A 19,858-nucleotide genomic window follows, 5' to 3' on the forward strand; every position below is an offset into this window, starting at 1 on the left:
TATAGAATTAAGGTTTTCCTCATTTTATTTCAGCTATAGGACTCAGGAGCAAGCACACAGAGGGGTTGTCTCTGAACTGCTCTCCAGTCTCAGATTCCTTAGTACCACCGTCCAAAACGAGGTGTGCGTGAAAAAGGGGCGAGCGAGCTCCTCTATGTCAGCGGTTTTCAAAGTCTGGGAACTAGGAGTTTATTTTGCCCACAGGAAACTCCTATGCAGCCCCTCAGCTCATGCATCTCCTCTCCCCAACTGAGCCTCGCCCCCCACCAGGCTTCTCAATGCAGGAATGCTCCAGTCCAGGGAACCTCGCAGCCGCCCTGCTCACTGACGCCACCACTTCAGGGACACACCTGTACAGCGGCCTCTGGACTGGTCCTTGGTGAGACCGGGTCAACCCCAGTCTCCAGCAGGCGAGAACCGGACACATCCCAGTACAGCCCTGCACTTCCTGCCGTGGAAACGGATTTACAGCCACCTGATTGATTGAACACCCTCTGGCACTGGGGCATGTCTTTAAACCAAAGTCAACAGGACACAATTTCAGGTAAGTCATAAAAACCAAAAGCCACAGCAGGACGAAGCAGGTCACCATCCTCCCCACAGCCTGTTCCCGCACCGGAAATTAGCTACTCGTTCAGCTCCTGGGCGACGACAGGGGGAGGGGCGGAGGCCAGGAGGGGGATGACCATTTTCGTGATTTGAACCCTAAAATGTTAATGTGACTGGAGTGTCCAAAGCCAAGAGCACCGCGTTGATGGCGTGAGGATGGAGCCGCAGGTCACACAGGAGCAGCTCAGCGCAGGATCCGGACGGGGCAGGCCCTCAGTAAGAGAATGCTCGGTGCTGCGACTGTGATTTCTCACGACTCCAGGTGTGTACCAGCCACGGCTCTCAGGAAAAGGAAGGGAATGCAGGGGCACCGGGCTCAGTGCCTTTTGTGAATCGACTTAAGGAACTCAAGCAACCTCGCGAATGTGCCCGTTAGCGGGAGGGCCAGGCCTGGGCGAGCACCTGCACACCAACACACAGCGACCCCCTCAGCTGTACACTCCAGCATCGCCAAGTTCTTCTGCCTTTAAGGACGTTAAAGTGCAGAAATAGTTACGCCTAAAACCTCAAGTTGATGAGACAACGCGAGGCTGGTCCCCTCTCTTGGCCTTCACGGAACTGTTGCCGAAGAGGCGGAAGTGGTGACAGGAGGGCTGAGAAAAGGATGACAGAATCAGACATGTCCCCAAAGTCCACACCACATCCTACCCTGCCTCTGCCCGTCCAGGAGCTGCCCCATCCATCACCACCCATGCAGCCCAACGTCCATCGGTGCCCACGCACCCGAGAACACAGGCAGGGTCTAGACCACAAACTACCCACAGAGAGGGCCCCAATGTCGCCCTCCTGCAGAGTGCACGCCAGAGAGAGGGTCAGGCTGCAGAGGGAACCCACCACTTCTGGGGAAAAAGGCCTGCACGCCCCCATTGGAAAAGGCAGGGGTTGGTTTTATATATATATATATATATATATATATATATTTTAAAGATGGGCACCTGAGCTAACATCTGCTGCCAATCTCTTTTTTGTTTTCTTCTTTTTCTTCTCCCCAAAGCCCCCCAGTACATAGTTGTATATTCCAGTTGTGGGTACTTCTGGTTGTGGCATGTGGGACGCCACCTCAGCATGGCTTGATGAGCAGTGCCGTGTCTGCACCCAGGATCCAAACCAGCAAAACCCTGGGCCTCCAAAGCAGAGCGCATGAACTTAACCACTCGGCCTGGGGCTGGCCCTTGTTTTTTATATTTTGTTTGCTTTTTACCACAAACACGACATTTCTCACTTTAAAAATTGTGAAAGCAGGTGGTTCATATCCAAGAAGAAAAATAATGTGCCCTGTGGGAAATAGAGGGTTTCTGTTAGGAAGGGGAAAATGCAAACAATCTATTAACTGACAATTAAAGATTGTTTATCCGTGTGCTAAGTCAGGCCACAATGCCCAGGGCCCAGCCAAGCGCAGCTCAGATTACGTGCTGGTCGCTCAAGCTCAGCCAGAAGCTGGTCCAGCAAGGAGGCCACACCCTGGACCTCCTGTGACAGCCGAGATCCTCCGCCCTGGAGCAGCAAGCCTGTGATGACCAGCGGAGTAGCTCCCATGCTGTTCTGATGACACTTTATTCCCTGACAACAGGAAGCCCTGACTCAGCCTAACGCATTTAGAGGGCGCTGTTCTTCACAGCAGAACAATGAGCTGCTGAAGGCAATGGGCACACTTCCTCCCCTCTCTTCAGTGGGCATCCATTGCCAGAAACGGGTTCTGCTGATGATGTTCACAATGCTGTGCACCAGCAGCGCCAAACGGTTAAGAGTTTATTTTAAAGAGGAAAGACTTAAGTTAGTCATATTTAGAGAGTTAGAATAAGAATGATTTTTTAAGTCTGCAGAAAAACCTTCAGCTAACAGGATTCTGAACCCATATACTACACTAAATACAACCAGACTATTTCTGCAGCCAAGATTGAGCAGCAGGTGACCGAAGGATGCTCCTTGCCCCATTTCTGATCCACCTAAACCCAGGGGCAGTCCACCCTCAGCACAGCCTTTTACAACAGGCAGGTAATGAATGTACTTACCCCCACCATCTCCAAGAAGCTAAAGGCACTGTGAGCTTCTAAGGAAAACCCTAGCCTAAAATGAAAAACAAACAAGCAAATGATCGGCTCCCTAGGTGGGAAGAATGGGTTAACTCACCCCGCCCCCTCGCTCCCCGGAATGGCGCCCAAGGGCTCGGCATGCGCCACACGTAGCCTGTCCCAGATTTCCAGCAGTCTCAGAACAGCCAGACAGAACAGACCTGGTGCCAGACCTTTAGCAGAAATGTCAGTGTTTTCCAATCAATACACGTTCCACACATTCTCTGCTAAAGAGAAAAACCAAACACCCTTCATTTAAATAATTAACACTGACCTGCTTAACTCTTTTGGTGTGTTGGCAACCTCGAAAGCTCTAGGTGGACTTAGGAACTAGACTACAAATGGACAAACGTGTTGGAGAAATTACTGAATGATACTTTAAGAAATAAAACCAAACGTCTTCTAAATTAGAGCCCAAATAGGTCTAAGACGGTGGTCCCCAATGAGGGTGAGTTTGTCCGCCAGGGGACATCGCCAATGTCTGGGGACATTCTGGACCATCACTGTGTGGGGTAGGGGGTGGTCCTGGCTTCTGGGGGGCAAAGGCAAGGATGCTGTAAACAGCTTACACTGCACAGGAGAGCCCCCCAAACCCAAATCGTCCAGCAGCAAATGTCAGTAGTGTTGCGGTCAAAAAGGAAACCCCGTTGGTCAGGGTGTCAGGTAGCCAGCAGACCGAGGAGCAGGTGGACGTCTGTCTACAGTTCTCAGGTCTACAGAGAGGTGCATTGAACTGAGCACTCGAATTCTGCGCCCGGCCAAGGCCAACGGAGTCAAAGGCACAGATATGGTCCCCACCCAGCAGTCCCACGGCCCCCTTACTGGTTCAGGCACAAAGCTTTTCGAAGCTTTTGCAGGAAGAGCAACTATGATCTCACTGGCCAGATGAGGAGACAGGACCAGAACCTGAATTTATTTCTCCCCACTCACGGCCACGTATGTAGGTCCACAAGCGCTTCCCCAACCCCTTGGCCTGAGAGATGAGCCAGACTCGAGAAGGTCTTGGGTTTTAAGAAGCAATATGGATGTTACAGCACGTGTAAGCTGGCATGGTCACCCTATCTTGGGGACAGTCACACTAGGGGGGCGAGTAAGGATTACATGCAGCCCCATCCAGGCTTTGTTGCCCAAGTGAGTTAGGAAAAAACTGGCAGATTTTAGAGATTTTGGGGTTTCAGAAGTACAGATACTGGGTTGCTACATTGGTAATGGAGAGATGATGATGCTCCAAACCTACTCGATTCAGTTAGATAACACTGATTGCCAGAGCAAAGTCCCATGGGGCTCAGGCGGGACTGAGAACGGATGTTTCGAGGGAGCCCTGAGAGGAGGCTGACACCGAGGACCCCCTTCTGCAGAATATAAAGAGCGGGCACTGGGGGCCGGCCCCATGAGCGAGTGGTTAAGTTTGCAAGCTCCACTTTGGGAGCCCAGGGTTTTGCTGGTTCGAATCCTGGGCATGGACATGGCATCGCTCATCAGGCCATGCTGAGGCAGCATCCCACATGCCACAACGAGAGGGACCCACAACCAAAAATACACAACTATGTACCGGGGGGCTTTGGGGAGAAAAAGGAAAAATAAAAATCTTTAAAAAAAAAAAAAAAAAAAGAGCAGGCAATGTTCACCAGAATTTCTCTTTTTTTGGGTTGGGGGGAGGGCTGTCATGAGAAGCTTGGTATCATCTCCAGACAGGCGATTTCAGTTCAAATTCATCCATCTCTAGGCTGTTCCCGTTTCCCTCCAGAGCGTAAGAACTTCAAAGTTCCCATCACCCCTAGTGACGAGCCGTAACACTGCGTTCAGCCACACGCCCTGAGACAGCCTCACTCGAAGGTGCCAATCACCCACAGAGCAGTTTCTGGGAAAATCAGAATCGTCCTAACACCATCCCACACAAGCATTCTCCCTGGCGTCCTCCTGATGGAGGGACTGCAGAAACTCCCTGCCTTTCCCTAATGGACAGGGGATCTGCTCAGATCAGGACACCTCTCTGCCCACCAGCAGGAAGCGTCAGGAAGCAGGGCTCACCCCAGCCCAGCTCCCCTCATGCCTCTTCACAGAGGACCTGAAGAATCAGGAGAGAGACCCTCCTCACCCCTGCAGGACGGGGGCCGCGGAGCCCTTCTGTCCTAGTTGACAACATCAAGAAAAACCTGGTTGCCCGAGGTCAAGACTCCTCCAAAGGAAGCCCAAACTTTCTTCGGCCCTGACGCATTCCATCTCAATTCCTTGTTTTCAAAGGTGCTAAATCTGGTAAGGTATAGGTCTGAATACATCTAAATGTCCCCAGAATGCAGACAGACAACTACAGAATACAGTGCCAATAAAAACACTCCGAAATAAAAAACCCACAACAAAACCCTTAAATCAGAGGACTACCTAACGCTGAACAGTTACTATGTCGGTTTCAATACCCAAAGATTCGACGCACACAGCCACCAGCGTCACCCCCACGCTCTCCCCGATGGGTGTCATTCACAGCAGATTAAGATTTGGCCCTCAGGTTAAGGCAGGGTTTCTTGGCCTCAGCAGCATGGACATTTGGGGCGCATCCTTCCTTCTTGTGGGGCTGTCCTGTGCACTGCAGCATGTTGAGCAGCATCCCTGACTCCTCCACCATGAATAATGGGACAGTCAAAAACTGTCTCCAGACTACCATAGGACCCAACTATCCCACTACCGGGTGTCTACCCAAAGGACTTGAAATGAGCAATCCAAAGCAACATATGCACCCCTGTGTTCACTGCAGCATCATTCACAATAGCCAAGACATGGAAACTATCCAAGTGCCCATCGACTGATGATTGGATAAAGAGGATGTGGTATACATATGCGATGGAATACTACTCAGCCATAAAAAAGAAAGATTCATCCCATTTGCAACAACATGGGAAGACCAGGAGGGAATTAATGCTACGCGAAATAAGCCAGACTGAGAAAGACAAACACGAGATGATTTCACTCATATGTGGAAGATAAACAAGTACTGGGACAAAGAAAATAGTTCAGTGGTTACCAGGGGAAGGGAGGCGGGATGGGCACAGGGGGTGAAAGGGAGCATTGATGTGGTGACAGTCAAGAAATAATGTACAAGTGAAATCTCACATTGATGTAAACTATTATGAACTCAAATTTTTACAAAAAATCAGCTAGAATAAAAAAATAAAAAGAATTAAAAAAAACATTGCCTCCAGACATTGGCCCACGTCCTTGAGGATGAGGCCCACCCCATCAAAGCTTGATGGCGGATGTGCGCTCTTCCCAGCCCTGCCAGTGATGAGTAGGACCCGGAGGGGGTGAACTGACCACGAGGGGTCAGTTTCCTTGACTACGAAATAACCGAAATGACTTCCTTCCCTTCCCTTCCCTCCCCGCACCGCAGAGTCCCGTGAAGATAAGTGAGTCGCTGCAGACGGAAGTCCAGCCGCTCCATCTGCAACGTCACCATGGAGGCGACAAGGACCGCAGGGGGCTATCGAAACCAAAAGGTCTCCTGGCGGGGGCTGGCCCCGTGGCCGAGTGGTTAAGTTTGCGCGCTCCGCTGCAGGCGGCCCAGTGTTTCGTTGGTTCGAATCCTGGGCGCGGACATGGCACCGCTCATCAAACCACGCTGAGGCAGCGTCCCACATGCCACAACTAGAAGGACCCACAACGAAGAATATACAACTATGTACCCGGGGGCTTTGGGGAGAAAAAGGAAAAAATAAAATCTTAAAAAAAAAAAAAAGGTCTCCTGGGGGAAAACACTGGAAACCGAAATCTAACAAATTCGTCTTCAGCGAACCTGAAAACATCTTGTTAATTGCTACAGAAAAATCTGACCTGAGGGTGCTCCGACCCCCCAAAGATCTCTGAAACCACACCCACGTATTATTGAACTGCTGTTGGGCCAGGCTGTGGCGTCTGCCCTCCTGTTCTAAGGCAGAATGCAGCCCTCTCCCAAAGACAGAATCGGAAGGCAGAGGAAACTGTGCACGCATGCACGCTCCTCGGCAGCAGGAAAGAGCACGCTTTAGTTATCTGTGTGCAAACTCCGACATGGAAGGAGGGAAGGAGCCAGAGCCGCATGTGGCCCTGCATCCAACATGCTCATTCGACACAGTGGACGGGCCGCAGGCCGTGGGGCGAGGCCCAGGACGGACATCCACAAGGGCTATTTGACCCTAACAAGGTCCACAGAGAAAATGGCAAAACAATATTCTGGAAATGCTCTGATTAGACCCATCGTGTAACACGGCCCAAATCAGATAAATACAAACCCCAAACCCACAGAACCACAGTTTAACAAAGCAAACCTAAGGCACAGGAGAAAACATCTTTGCAGCAACCGATAAGCAAATGGTTATTCGGACCAATGAGCAAAGTCTACGAGCAGCCACTTCACAAAAGGAGAAAAGGACTTGGGAAGAAACAGACCCCGGAACCTGCGCCAGCTCTGGGGAGTCAGAGGAGGACCACACACAGGACTGGGGGGATTTGGTGCCACTTACGTGCTCAGTGTGGGGGTGGAGGTGGCCCAGAACAGGTTCCAGAAATCACTTTGGCAAGACGCATCAAGACCCACGATAATGACCTTCCCTTTGGACTCAGCCAATGCTGTATCTCTGGTCATACTAAAGACACACAGCACTGAACACCTTCTAGGAGTAACACAGGTCTGGCTGTGTTAGGATACTTGGAAAATGGGCAGTGACCTCAATAGTCTGGTGGTTCAGGAATGCGATGATTAAGGAAAGAGTCAAGGACATGAGGAGACATGAATTTGATGGAATATTACACAGACATTGAAAGTGATAGCTGTGGAATGAACGTAATGAATAGAAAATAGCCATAATGTAATGGTAGAAAACATACAAAATATATTCACTACTATGTTAAGAATGTACATATTTCCTTCCACTCCTTCACATATATAATACTGGGAGGAATCAGAATAAAATTCAAATAGTGATTTTGGAGAAATTAAGCCATTTTAAAAAATTCACTTCTTTCCATTTTTTAAGCTTTATTATGTTTTCTAAATTTTAAAACTAAGCAGAAATTATGTTTTCTAATAGTTTTTGAAATAGTAATGTCGTCCAAACTATACTGGTGACTTCCCTCCAAACACTCCTCATTCCAAGTTGCCAGGACCTCCAGGGCAGGAGACAACGGCCATCTCTGCTGTCTGATTTCACACTCTTCATTTTGAAGTTAACGCAGAAACAGATACAGGGAGCCGGTCTGGATTTCACATTAATGATGAAAAGCTCAAAGTGGTCACTTTTTCCCATTTATCTTAATGTTTATTCAAATTCAGCCCCCATTTTAAATGAATACACAACTTCTAAAAGGAATGAGAATTACAAACAAATACAACCGGTTAGAGACCATTAATCAATAAGACCAGTATGTTGATGTCAAAACAGTATTTTTTGCCCTCTTCTCATCTCCTTTCTCCCCTCACTCCCCAATACAACTCTCACAGATGTGCATCTGGACCAGGGAGCTCTACCTGGACATAAACCACCCCCCATGAGGCTCTCGTGGTACCTTGGAGCCTCTCAGCTTGGGTCAGCAGCACCTAAGCAGGGTTGGGGGCCCCAGGCAGGTGTGGGGCCCCGGGCAGGCGTGGGGGCCCCAGGCAGGTGTGGCGGCCCTAAGCAGGTATGAGGGCCCCAGGCAGGTGTGAGCACCCCCGGGGGGTGTGAGAGCCCCAGGCAGGTTTGGGGGCCACAGGCAGGTCTGAGGGTCCTGGGAAGGTGTGGGGGCCCCGGGCAGGTGTGAGGCATGAATTCCCAAGTCAGAGATAGCAAGTGCGACGCAGCACTGACCTCATAGATAAAGTACACCTTGGCCCCCACGTATATCCCCATGCGCACGACAGCACGGACAGCGGCGTTCATGCCTGTGAAAAGAACAGGAACAGTGGTCACTAATCAGATGGGCGATTCTGGAGCTGCCATCTAACTAACCGTGACGGCAACTAAACCTCACGACCTCTCAGGAGGCTCCTCTAGGAGGAATGTGGAGGACCTGTGCCTGCAGGACTGGCGTCAGGGTTGAGAGAAACGACAAGTACAAAGCAAGGAGTCCAGCATTTTGTGGGTTCATCCACAGATGAACATCATTGTAAAGAGACAGGCACACTTCTGTTCTCTTAGTTTAGAATATTGGAACACAAGTGCCCTCGATTCCATAGGAATCTGTAGGCAACACCATCTATGTTGCAAACAACACAGAGGATAGCTAGCCAAAATCAAAGAAGACAATACTGAAGAAGACCATTGATCTCTGATGGAGGAGGAGATGCAAAATAGATTATTTCATCACCAGCTATCAGCATAAAAAAATTTAGTCAGTGGCCTTAAATACAAAACAAGTCCTGCACTTTTTTCTTTCTTTCTTTCTTTCTTTTTTTTTTTTTGCTGAGGAAGATTTGCCCTGAGTTAACATCTGTTGCCAATCTTCCTCCTTTTTTGCTTGAGGAAGATTTGCCCTGAGCTAACATCTGTTGGCAATCTTCCTCCTTTTTTGCTTGAGGAAGATTTGCCCTGAGCTAACATCTGTGCCAATCTTCCTCTATTTTGCATGTGGGTCACCTCCGCAGCATGGCTGACAAGTGGTGTAGGTTCATGCCCGGGAACCAAACCCGAGCCACCAAAGTGGAGCACACCAAACTTAACCAGTAGGCCGGCCCTAAGTCATGCGCTGTTATTAAAAGAAAAATTAAATTAAACCAGTATACTATAAATAACACCAAATCAAGATAAATCTAGGACATTTACCACACTTTCCCAGAGGACTTGACTTGAATTCCAAAGCAGCTGTGTGCAATGTACGTGACATAAATCTGTCACGCTCCACTTGGCTTTCCGCAGAGGCCCCGTTTTGGAGCAGCCATCTGCGCATGGAAACACTGTCTAGACCTGAGGGAACAGGTCGAGATTTCACGTCTGCAAATTCCTGCATCTCATCTTAGCTGGTGCGCTGAGGCCATCAGGAGAGAAGTGACAAGGAATGAGGACCGTTCCGTTCAGAAAGGACTGGTCCTGGGCCTCAGAACGACAGCACCTGGGCGTCCAGGCTGGCTGCTCCGGGACACTCGACAGTAAAAATCCAACTCCTTCATAAATTTAAATTTCGGAAACAAATGTCCGCACTAAAGATGTAGGAGAAGGTGGAGCACAAAGTGATGCTCCTGGGGAGTGAGGAGACCAGCGGGGGCCCTGTGGCTCCCAGGCACACTCGACAGACCAGGAGACCGGATGGGTATGTATCTCTATGGCAAACCCCCTCAGAAGACCGGTAAAAATGTTTCAAATTTTGTTGAGCCCATTCTGAAATGCTAGAAATAAGACTGTTGCCTCTGGATGGCAACAATTTTGAAAAGTTACAATATTCATGGAGCGGAAAAAGCTTGGGGGAATGTATCTTAGAAATAAATCCATGTTTAATCCATATCTAAAACCTAGGTAACGTGGACATAGATATCCTTGGCAGTCTCATTACTTTATGTTCAAACCTAGTTTATCACACAAACAATGTTAATGACCAGACAAACTGCGGTCGTCTCTCACGAACCTCAAACTCACTGTTTCAAGATGCATAGGTTATTTTCCCCTCATCATTTCTCCTCCTGTCCCTGTGTTCTCCCTCTTGCTGAGCAGCAGAACTTCCCTCAGTCACTCCAGCAGGATGCTGCTGACACCCTCGATAGCTCCTGCCCGTAGGACGGACATTTCTCCCAACGTTTCCCAAATCCCGCTGCCTCCCTCCGGCAGCGCCCACCCCGCGGGCAGAGCGATTCAACCAGCCGTTTCTCTTTTATTTGTTATTATACAAGTAATTTATAAAAATATTCTTCTTGTTAAAAAAGATTTACAGATTCCGGAAAAGGCGAAATGATAGAGACAATAGAAAGATCAGGGTTGGGGGAGGGGAGGATGAACAGACGGAGCACAGGGGAATCTGAGGGCAGTGAAATACTCTGTACGACCCTATCGTGGTGGACCCATGTCATTGTTCATTCGTCCAAACCCAGAGACTGTGCAACACACATTAGCCCATGAGTGCATCCTAATGTCAACTACGGACTCTGGGAGATGACGACGTGCCACTGGAGGTTCATCAGCTGTAACAGACATCCCCTCTGCTGGGGATGCTGACAGCAGGGGAGCCTGTGCGTGTGTGGGGACAGGGGGTGTATATGTGTCTCTGTACCTTCCTCTCAATTTTGCTGTGAACCTAAAACTGCTCTAAAAAGTAAGGTCCTCAAAAAGCAACTATATACAAGGTCAAAGATGCCCCGTACCCTCCTCTCCCCTGCCCCGCGTCTCTGGAGACGGCCACATGAGCCCCCAAGGAACACCTCGTGCGATGCTGCCATGTTGTCATCCTGCCTGTATTGTGTCTGCAGGTTTGCACCTTTTTTTCTGGAGACGTCTTCTGTGTTAGCATCAACTTCTCTCTCTAAAACATGTACAAGCCCGTGTTCCTCCCCTGGAGTCCCCAGGGCCTGTGCACGGAAAACCAAACTCCCCAGGGAGAGATCCCCCACGTCAGGACTCTTTCTGCCTGCTCCTCCCCAGGATGCTCGTCCTTGAACCTCATGCTCCGTCTACACCGCAGGACCGCAGCTCCCCCAGGAGAGTCAGAGCCGCCCCGACGCCCCCGGTCAACTTCCACGGCCGGGCTCCTGCACCTCTCGGGAGACCCCCGGCATTTCTCTCACCCACGCCTCTGATCCTGGGAGGGAGGAGCCGCCCACCCCCTTGTGCTCCCCACTGTGATGCCTCAGCGCACTGTGTGCATCCCTCTGTGCTGGGGTCAGCTAGGCACAGCAGCCTTGACCCTGATCTTAACTGAGTGGATAAACACAGCCCCTCACAGGCCCTTCCAACAGACCCCATAATTCTAGGACTCTATCCTATGGCCACTGTCATCGAGGACTTAGCCACCAAACACTTAAACTGTCCCAACACTTCGTCACCGCACTGTAACCCTCCTTGTCCCTCCTGTGAAGACCTCATTTCCAAAGGGTCTTTCATAAAGGTTCAATCCAAGAGGATGAACTGGGAGGGTCAGAAAGTGTAGGTGGGTGAGAAATGGCAGCAGGAAGGAAATGGTGACCCCAGGAGACCCGGCTCTGACCTCTGTCCCCTGGGTCTGAACACCTTCCCACTTGCCCCACAGCCTAAACTGGGGGTGCCCTGCACTCACCCACAGCACTGGTCCCCCCTCAGCCGGCAGCAGCCCCGGGCAGGGGGTGTCATGGACACAGGGCTCCCCAGGTGGAGCAGGGGCCTGAGCACGGGCCTCCCACCAGGCGGCCCCAAGCCTCCAGGGCTGCTGGTCACTTGCCAGCTGGTGTAATTTCCCGACACCAGCGGGCCTTGTCCCCACAGCCCGGAGAGCTCTGACTGAGCCTGAGTGGAGGTACTTGGCTCCCAGCATGAATGAATGATGGGGGCCTTGGTGGCCTGAGCCCCTGGGCTGATGCTTCCAGGACATGTGGGGGTCCTGGGTCCTCCTAGGGAGGCGAGGAAGTCAGCTCTGAGCAGATAAACTGATAGTCAGGGGAACAGAATGAACACACGGCGAAGCTGCAGCATAAACCCTGGTCTGCATTTTATTTTAACTTAAAAGATGTCCTAATGCCTTCTAGCACAATGGCTGCGCGTGAGAATCCCCAAAGGGACCTTCAAGAAAAATGCCTGCCGGGCCCCAATTCCTCCAGGATTGTTTGGGGTGGGGCCTGCTCCTTTGTCAGCTCTCCAGCTGGGACCCAACGGTGGGCCGGCAGGTGGCCGCTGTCCGAGGAAGGGGCCCTGGAGGGTGAAAAGCAAAGAAAGCAGAAGAAGCCAGCATTTACCATGGACACAGGACCAGGATGGAGAGGTGGGACCTCTCCCTAGGCTCTGCCTTTCTCCTGGGCACACAGTGCCCACCTCCTATGCCGTCTGCTTGCAATGCAGGGCAGCTGCGGGCCGTCCAGTGGACGCTCAAACTGCTTATTTCCCTGGGAAAATGTAATCCTGGCACCAAGCAAGAATCTTACTATTTGGAAAGAAACCTCTTCATCCTTTGCAAAAATCTAAGTCCTGGTTCCCAGGGAACCTGCAGTCTTGTTACGGGATCCAAAAATAAACACACTTTGAAAAAACCAGGGAGCCACAAAGTGGGAAACCTGATAATTACTCCCGGTGCAGAAGAAAGAAGCGATTGTTACATTGTTTTCTCCATGTTCCACTTTCTAAAACAGCTTCTTACTAACCTGTCATGCAGGTGAGAGAGTCAGCAAGATCATTTCTTCGTTGAAGTCAGGGAGGGTTGTGGACTTCCCCATTTCAAATGTTCCCTGAGATTCAGTTCGGACAGAACTGAAGCTTCAAGTAATTTCTGAGAATCAAGGAATGTCCTGATTCTGATAAAATAGCCGGGCTTCATTGTTTCATTTCCTGGTGGTCTGAAGAGGATGCTAATCTCCTGATTTAACCATTCTGGCAGCGTCGAGCCTTTTTGCTGCACATTCTCTCAGCTCAGAAACACTCCCTTCCTAGTTTCAATGTTTAAACTCATTGAAACTTTTGAAAAATAGTTCAATGAAAAATAGTTCAAAACTTTTGAAAAATAAAGTCAGGATGCACAGTCCTCTTACTGGTTTCTCCCTGAATCCATGTAGCTTTCATCTTTGAACTAAAGCACAGATGTTAAAATATGTCAGAAAATGAACCAAAAACACACTTGCTCTTGCTACTAAAGTTCTGCATAAAGTGGCCACGTTTAATAACTCAGGTACGGGAGGGAAAACTCTAAGGGGAATTGTGTCACCATGAACCACAGTTATCAAGCCAGCAGATTCTCTGCATCCCGCCTTGTTGCGATCGCCGAGTCTTGTGTTAAAAGTCAGCGGAAAACGAGATAAATCTGTGAGGGGGTTTTCCATTCATTCATTCATACATCCGTCCATCCAGTATGGATGGCCGGGGTGTCTCCTCTTTGCCAGGCACTGGTGGGCACACCACTGAGAAATGAGGGGAAGATCTGGCCCCAGTGGGGCTTGTTCCAGCCGAGAAACGATAACACGATAAACCACTGCATGACACCATCAGTGGAAGGTGATAAGTGCTAAGGAGAAGAATAAGAAGCTGAGCTGGCCGGGGACTGGAGTGTGGGGTGCAGAGAGGCACTCGATTGTCCACCGGGAGCCACAGCAGGCCTCCCAGAGAAGCGCCGTTTAAAGGAAAGAGATGACGGGAGCCAAGCATGTGGACATCTGGAAAAGCGCTCTCCAGCCGCACCAAGGGCCCCGAGGGAGCGTGCCTGCCACGCGCTGCGTCCCAGCGTCCACTGCAGATGCCGAGCCCACCGCCAGCAGTGCCCTGCGTGTCATCCAAACTCCAGCATAAGCACTCGGTAGGGACCCTCTGAACAGGGGCGGCGTCCCACCACCCCTCGCTCCAGACCCCCACTGTCGGCCGCGACAGCCACTGGCCACACTGAGATGTGCTTCATCAGGTACCCGGGGTTTCAAAGGCTCGGTAAGGAAGAGAAGAATGTGAAATGTCTCATTAATACTCTTTATATTGATGATGGACTGAAATACTGGGCTGAACAATATATGCACTTAAAACTAATTTCACCTGTTTCTTTTACTCTTTAACATGGCGACTAGATAGTTAAACGTACATATGGAACAGGGACTGCCCCAGCCAAGCCTCATTTCTACCCCACAGCACACTCTTGAATCTCCTCTTTAACACTTGGCTGGCGTGGATATCTGGATGCGTGGATCAGTGCAAAGTTCCTCAGGAAACGCGAGACTGTTCCATTCTAGGCTAAGGCAGCTAATCTCAAGCTGATGGGTTTCTGCTGGTTTTCCCGTCACTCGCAGGATGAGCACTGCTATAAACATAGCCTTTTCCCCCCTCCCTGCCCCCACCTTGCTCCCACCCGCTGCCTTTCTTCCTGCTGCACAGATGAGCTCCCACCTGAGGCCAAACCTCCGCTTATAAAACCCACCCCACGCCCTGACACACTCAAGCCCCTAGGTCACCACCATGGGGACGTCCTGCCACGTGCCCAGCCCCACCCCTGCAACCCTGCGCCTCACAGACTAAACCTGGGCGCTCCTCTGCTCCCCTCCCCTCTCCACGAAACAGCCCTGGCCCTTATCAGAGGGGCCAGTACCTCCAGGTGGCCTTTCGACTCTGCAGGTGCATCCAAAGGCCTGGCTGCCTGCCCCTCCCAGGCTCGCCCAGCTGCCCTGACCTCTGTCTGCAGCCCACAGGCAGGCTCCCACTTCCTTCCGCCTCCCAGGCTGCTTCCTGCCTCTCACACTCATCCCCCATCAACCGGGTCAGCAGGGGGCCTGACCACAGGCTGCTCTGGGCCCTCCATGAACAGGGGCTCTTTCCCCGGGTCTGGCTTCCTTCTTGGCACCCAGCAGCCTGCAGTGACGCACGTTTCTCGGCCCCCAGACACCAGCAGTGCGACGGTGGCAGCTCCCTGTGAGAAGGGCTCCCTCGGTCACCCAGGGCATGCCATGGCTAATGCGTGAAATGACTATGTGAAAAGGGCAACAAAACCTAGTAATGTTCAACTGGGGCTGAACGAACGAGGAGGCGTGGCTGCTCCAGGCCACCGGCACCATCCTTCTAGCCTCTTTCTAGTCCAAAGAAACCTCTGCCCAGACCACTCACACACGTTTCTATAAGGGGTCCTACGTGAATTAACCCTCCCAAGCAAGGGCTCGTCCAGGTCAGAAAATCATCAGATGACACTGCTGGGATGGTCTGAAGTGCTCAGTTTCAAACCGCCCCGGGGACCCAGGACCCATGCACGGCCTCAGCCGACCAGAGGATCCAGCAGCTCTGGTGCGATGCTCTGGCTTCCACCGGACCTGCAAAACCACCATCTGCACCTCGGGAGGCCCTCAGGCGGCTCACTAGGGATGGAACATCAGGGATGGAGAAGGTCACTGAGCCCTCAGGGGCAGCGGGGGGCGGGGGGGGGGAGGGGGTGGTCCTGGAGCTGCGCCCCTCGTCCTTCTTGGTCATTGAAGAGAAGGGCTGGAGAGGGGAGATGACAAGGGTTGAGGGGTTCCACCTCCATCATTCTGCAAATGAAATCCGAGGCCCGGTCCCAGCGCTAGTAGCAGTGGAACCAGGACGTGGGACCTATAAATAAGTCTCTGGATTCTCTGGACGATGCTCTGCCATCCCTCCGTCCGCTTCGCTGCTTCTGGTCCTGACACGCGCGGTGAGTGTAACTCCCAGCACGGTGGTGGAGACGCGGAAATGAAGGCGGGGGGAGGGGGAGGACTCCGGCCTCCTGGCAGATCGATTGTAACAAATACAGACAGAGCGCCACCCAAAGCTTGCCGAAAAGAGTAACTCGGAAAGTGCCTGGGCTGTTTTCTTAACATATGTCCAAGTGTTCTTTATCCAAAGACACCTTTTTAACATAATTACAAGCACAGCGGAGGTGCAATTTTGTTGTGTCCTGATGGTTGCCTGTAACAAGCTGCTGCCCTATCTTCAGACGTCTAACTGTAATTGCTTCTGACAGCCCGTCAGATCCGTAGAGCATATTTAAATGGCCCTAATTCTCCCTGATAAGAGGCCTCAGTCCTGTATCGAAGCTTCTGGTTTTCTGTAGCCAAGGGGGAAAACACGGTTTTTTTGAAAGATGACGAAATGTCTAGCTTCTAAGGGTCATCTGAAAGTGTCACACAGCGGTATCCACATTTGTGGAAAAGGATGCAATTGCAGACACAGCCCACGGTCCGCATGGAGTTAACACTGTAATCCAAACAGACTGCCTCCCAAACCCAGTAATTTTTGCTAAATTAATGACCACGTCGTAAACGGGAAAAATGCCGTTACAGGACGTATGTGCACAGAGCTCCGGGAGGTAAAGGCCCCAAGCTGCGTGGGGCGAGATGCCCACCGCGCTCAGTCTCCCTTTGCATCTTACCAGCCCCTGATGCCAGCAGGCCCTCAGGCGGGCTCGGAAGGAACCCACCCAAGCGGGGCCTGAACCCCATGCTCAAGAAATAGGTGTTTAATGAAGAACAACCTAGTGCCTGGATGCAGTCGACCAGCACCTCCCACTTCTGACCACGGCTTTGAAGTTTTCATCTCGAGACATAATTGTCCCCAGACACGGCTCTGCAGATAAAAGGAGTGCCTTTGATTAGCGAAGGTTTCACTCATCCAAATGTCTTAGTGCGTGAGGAACACAGCTAGACCTTCCCGTCCCCAGCCACTTTGTGGAAGGAAATGGTCCACAGACATCTGAGTGTCTGTAAGTGCCATGCTCCGTGCTGGGCACTGGAAATGCACTGGTGGGGCTGGCCCTGTGGCCTGCCCGGTGGTTAAGTCCACCCGCTCCACTTCAGTGGCCCAGTGTTCACCAGTTCAGATCCTGGGTGCAGACCTACACACTGCTCATCAAGCCATGCTGTGGCGGCATCCCACAGAGAAGAACTAAAATGACTTGCCACTAGGATATATAACTATGTGCTGGGGCTTTGGGGAGGAAAAAAAAGGAGGAAGATTGGCAACAGATGTCAGCTCAGAGCCAATCTTCCTCACCAAAAAAAAAAAGAGAGAGAGAGAGAACTAAAAAAACTAGAAATGCACTGGGGAATGGGCACGTGTCCCGGCACCCCCACTCTCACTGCAGTCACCGGGCCTGGCCCAGTCACTCAGCAGAACTCAGGAGTCAGTTCATCTTGGAGCTCATTTGCTTGTGGGTAGAATGGTGGGAGGTTAATACATGGGAGCATGGGTGCCCGCCACAGGGCAGATGGTCACTAAATGTTAGCTATTCGTACCACTGACGGAAAAATGTCCACAGACTCCATGAACGTGAGCTTTCTCTAAATACTAGACTGACGGTCACCCTGCCCTAAGCAAAACAGGGCTCAGCTTTCAAGTGCACAGTGCCCTGAGGGCACCCACATTTCTTGGCACCCTCGGTGCACCGGGCCCTCCCTCTGAAGCCCACAATCAGTGTCTAAGACAGTGAGTCATTTTTGGCGTGTGTCACAGTCTTGCTTGGGAGTGGGCACTGAGTCATGGGAAGTCCGTCCAGCCAGCAACACTGAACTTATTTTAGGTTAAAGCAAAAATCAATTTAAATTTGCAGACATTCCTTTTGACAAGAGAAGAAACCCAAAGAATGAGAAAAATAATTGGCCTCAGAGTCTTCCTTAATGGGCGGGGCTGGGGGAGGCAGGAATATCCACGGGCGATTTTCATTCTGTTTTTCCTTTTTTTCCCAATAATTGTATACCATAAATTCCATTGGAAAACAAAGCGCTCCATCACTTCGGTATCAGGCGCTCATCGCTTAGCCACCACCCCGGAGGGAAGCGAAGTTATCACTGTAAAAGGCATTTTCTGTTCCACTAGCAAAGCTGCTTAAAAACCATCTGTGTAATTCTGAGCAAGCTGTGCTTTGCTGGCTTTGAGCACTGACTAGACCCGAGAGCAAGGCCTGGGGAAGGCCCCTTGAGAGCTTGGCCCACTGGGAAGTATCTGGATTTGAGAGCTCACAGAACGTGGTTTAAATGCTGCCATTGTCTTAATGGCACCTTAACTCAGTTACTCATCTCTTTGTGGGTCTTTCTCCCCTCCTCCAGGAAGAAGACATGGATCTCAGAGCAATGTAATTAGGCCTGGAGATAAGAACTGCAGAAAATGCGCCCCCTGGCTAGCAGCCCGAGTACTGTCATTTCACATCTGATTAGAAAACTACCCTAAAATTAAGGCTTGGGCATGTCCTCCTTGCTCTTTAGCTACGAGCAAAATTCTCCTATCTCGGGAAAAATCAAAGACTGAAATAATTTAGAATCAAGAAAAAACAGTAAAGGGATGGCGTGCCACAGACGACCTCTGTAGGAACAACCTGTTCTGAGGCTCTGTAAATCTGAGCTGCCAAGACCAGACCCTCTGAGCACACCCCGGGGGCGAGCTTTCTCCTCTGAAAGAAAGGCTTCCAGATGTCAGACAGGCCCGACGTGGTATGAAGACAGGAGAGCACGCTTCGCCTGAAATTCACGAATATAGTCACTGTCCTGAGCTCTGTCGGGGAAAATGCCCACCGAACTGGCCATAGCGGCCTCTCCCAGGGACAGCCCGGAGGTGCCCCTAGAGGACATCGGCTGTCACAGGCGATGCCACTGCTGGGGTGAGGACAGCCATCTCCCATGGACCTGCTGCTACACCAACCAGGCAACCTTCTCATGGAATTTTGCTGAATTAATGATTAATCTCATTAATCCTCTTCCACTGATGAGAAGAGGGGTGGATTCCGACCTCATTGTTTATAACTGCTCACAAGCGGCAGAGCCAGGATAAGGAGCAGAAAAAACGCTGATTCTGTCTATGGCACCCTTATCTCTAGAACCTGGACACCAGCTACCAGGTAGCTGAGCAAACTCCGGCACAGGGATTCAAAAGAGGGACCCGTACACAGTGTTTTCAACAGCCATAGCCCCTTCACTGTCAAACAGCCTTGAAACTCTGACTCTGAAGCCTGGCGGTTTAGAGGCCAGTTCCTCTTCCTGTGCCAGCGTCTTCGCCTCTCTCCCTCCACGCCCAGAATAAGATTCACTCCAACCGCCTCCTCAGTGGTGCTCGCCCAGGTCTCCGGACCCGGGTTCTTTAGAAGCCTTCACAGGGATGCCGCTCTCAGGCCCCCGCGACCCCACGGGGGCATCTTTCAGGGTTCATTTAAGGGTCGTGGGCAACGTCGTCTCTTTCGCTCTGCCATTTCCCCAAGCCCACCCTTGCTGTATCACAACACTGTCTTTCTCTGCAATGTTTACACGGGGGTCACCTTACTAGATGCCAAATAAGAACAGCCCTGCTTCCCGGGAGGGCGGGAGCGGGGACCAAAGCCACGATCGCCGGCTTCAATAGGATGGGGACGGTCTCCTGCACCTCCTGCCCGCAGCGCGCGGATGCCCACGGCCCAGGGCGCAGGGGAGGGTCTTGCTGGGGACCCACGCTCCAGGGACGCCGCGGCCCCCGCCTCCTGCCCGCCAGGGTGCCGGGTGCCAAGGACCGAGGGCGCAGGGCGCACGGGAGGCGACGGGCCCGGCATCACGTAGGCTCCGCGGCGGGCGGGGCCCCCAACCTGCCGCCCCCGCGCCGCCCCGCCCCGCCCGCTCAAGGGCGAAG

At 51.5% G+C, this 19,858-nt stretch overlaps 1 protein-coding gene across 2 annotated transcripts in view; it reads right to left on the reverse strand.

The window, feature by feature from the left end:
* PFKP (phosphofructokinase, platelet) overlaps nt 1-19,858 on the reverse strand; it is a 59,868-nt gene that overhangs the window by 38,251 nt on the left and 1,759 nt on the right. For both annotated transcript variants that reach the window (XM_070600971.1, XM_070600973.1), the window contains exon 2: nt 8,498-8,571. In XM_070600971.1, coding sequence (XP_070457072.1) covers nt 8,498-8,571 — 74 coding nt within the window. The remainder of the gene's footprint in view (nt 1-8,497; nt 8,572-19,858) is intronic.

Source organism: Equus przewalskii, chromosome 30 (assembly GCF_037783145.1).
Source record: "Equus przewalskii isolate Varuska chromosome 30, EquPr2, whole genome shotgun sequence".
Lineage (NCBI taxonomy): Eukaryota > Metazoa > Chordata > Mammalia > Perissodactyla > Equidae > Equus > Equus przewalskii.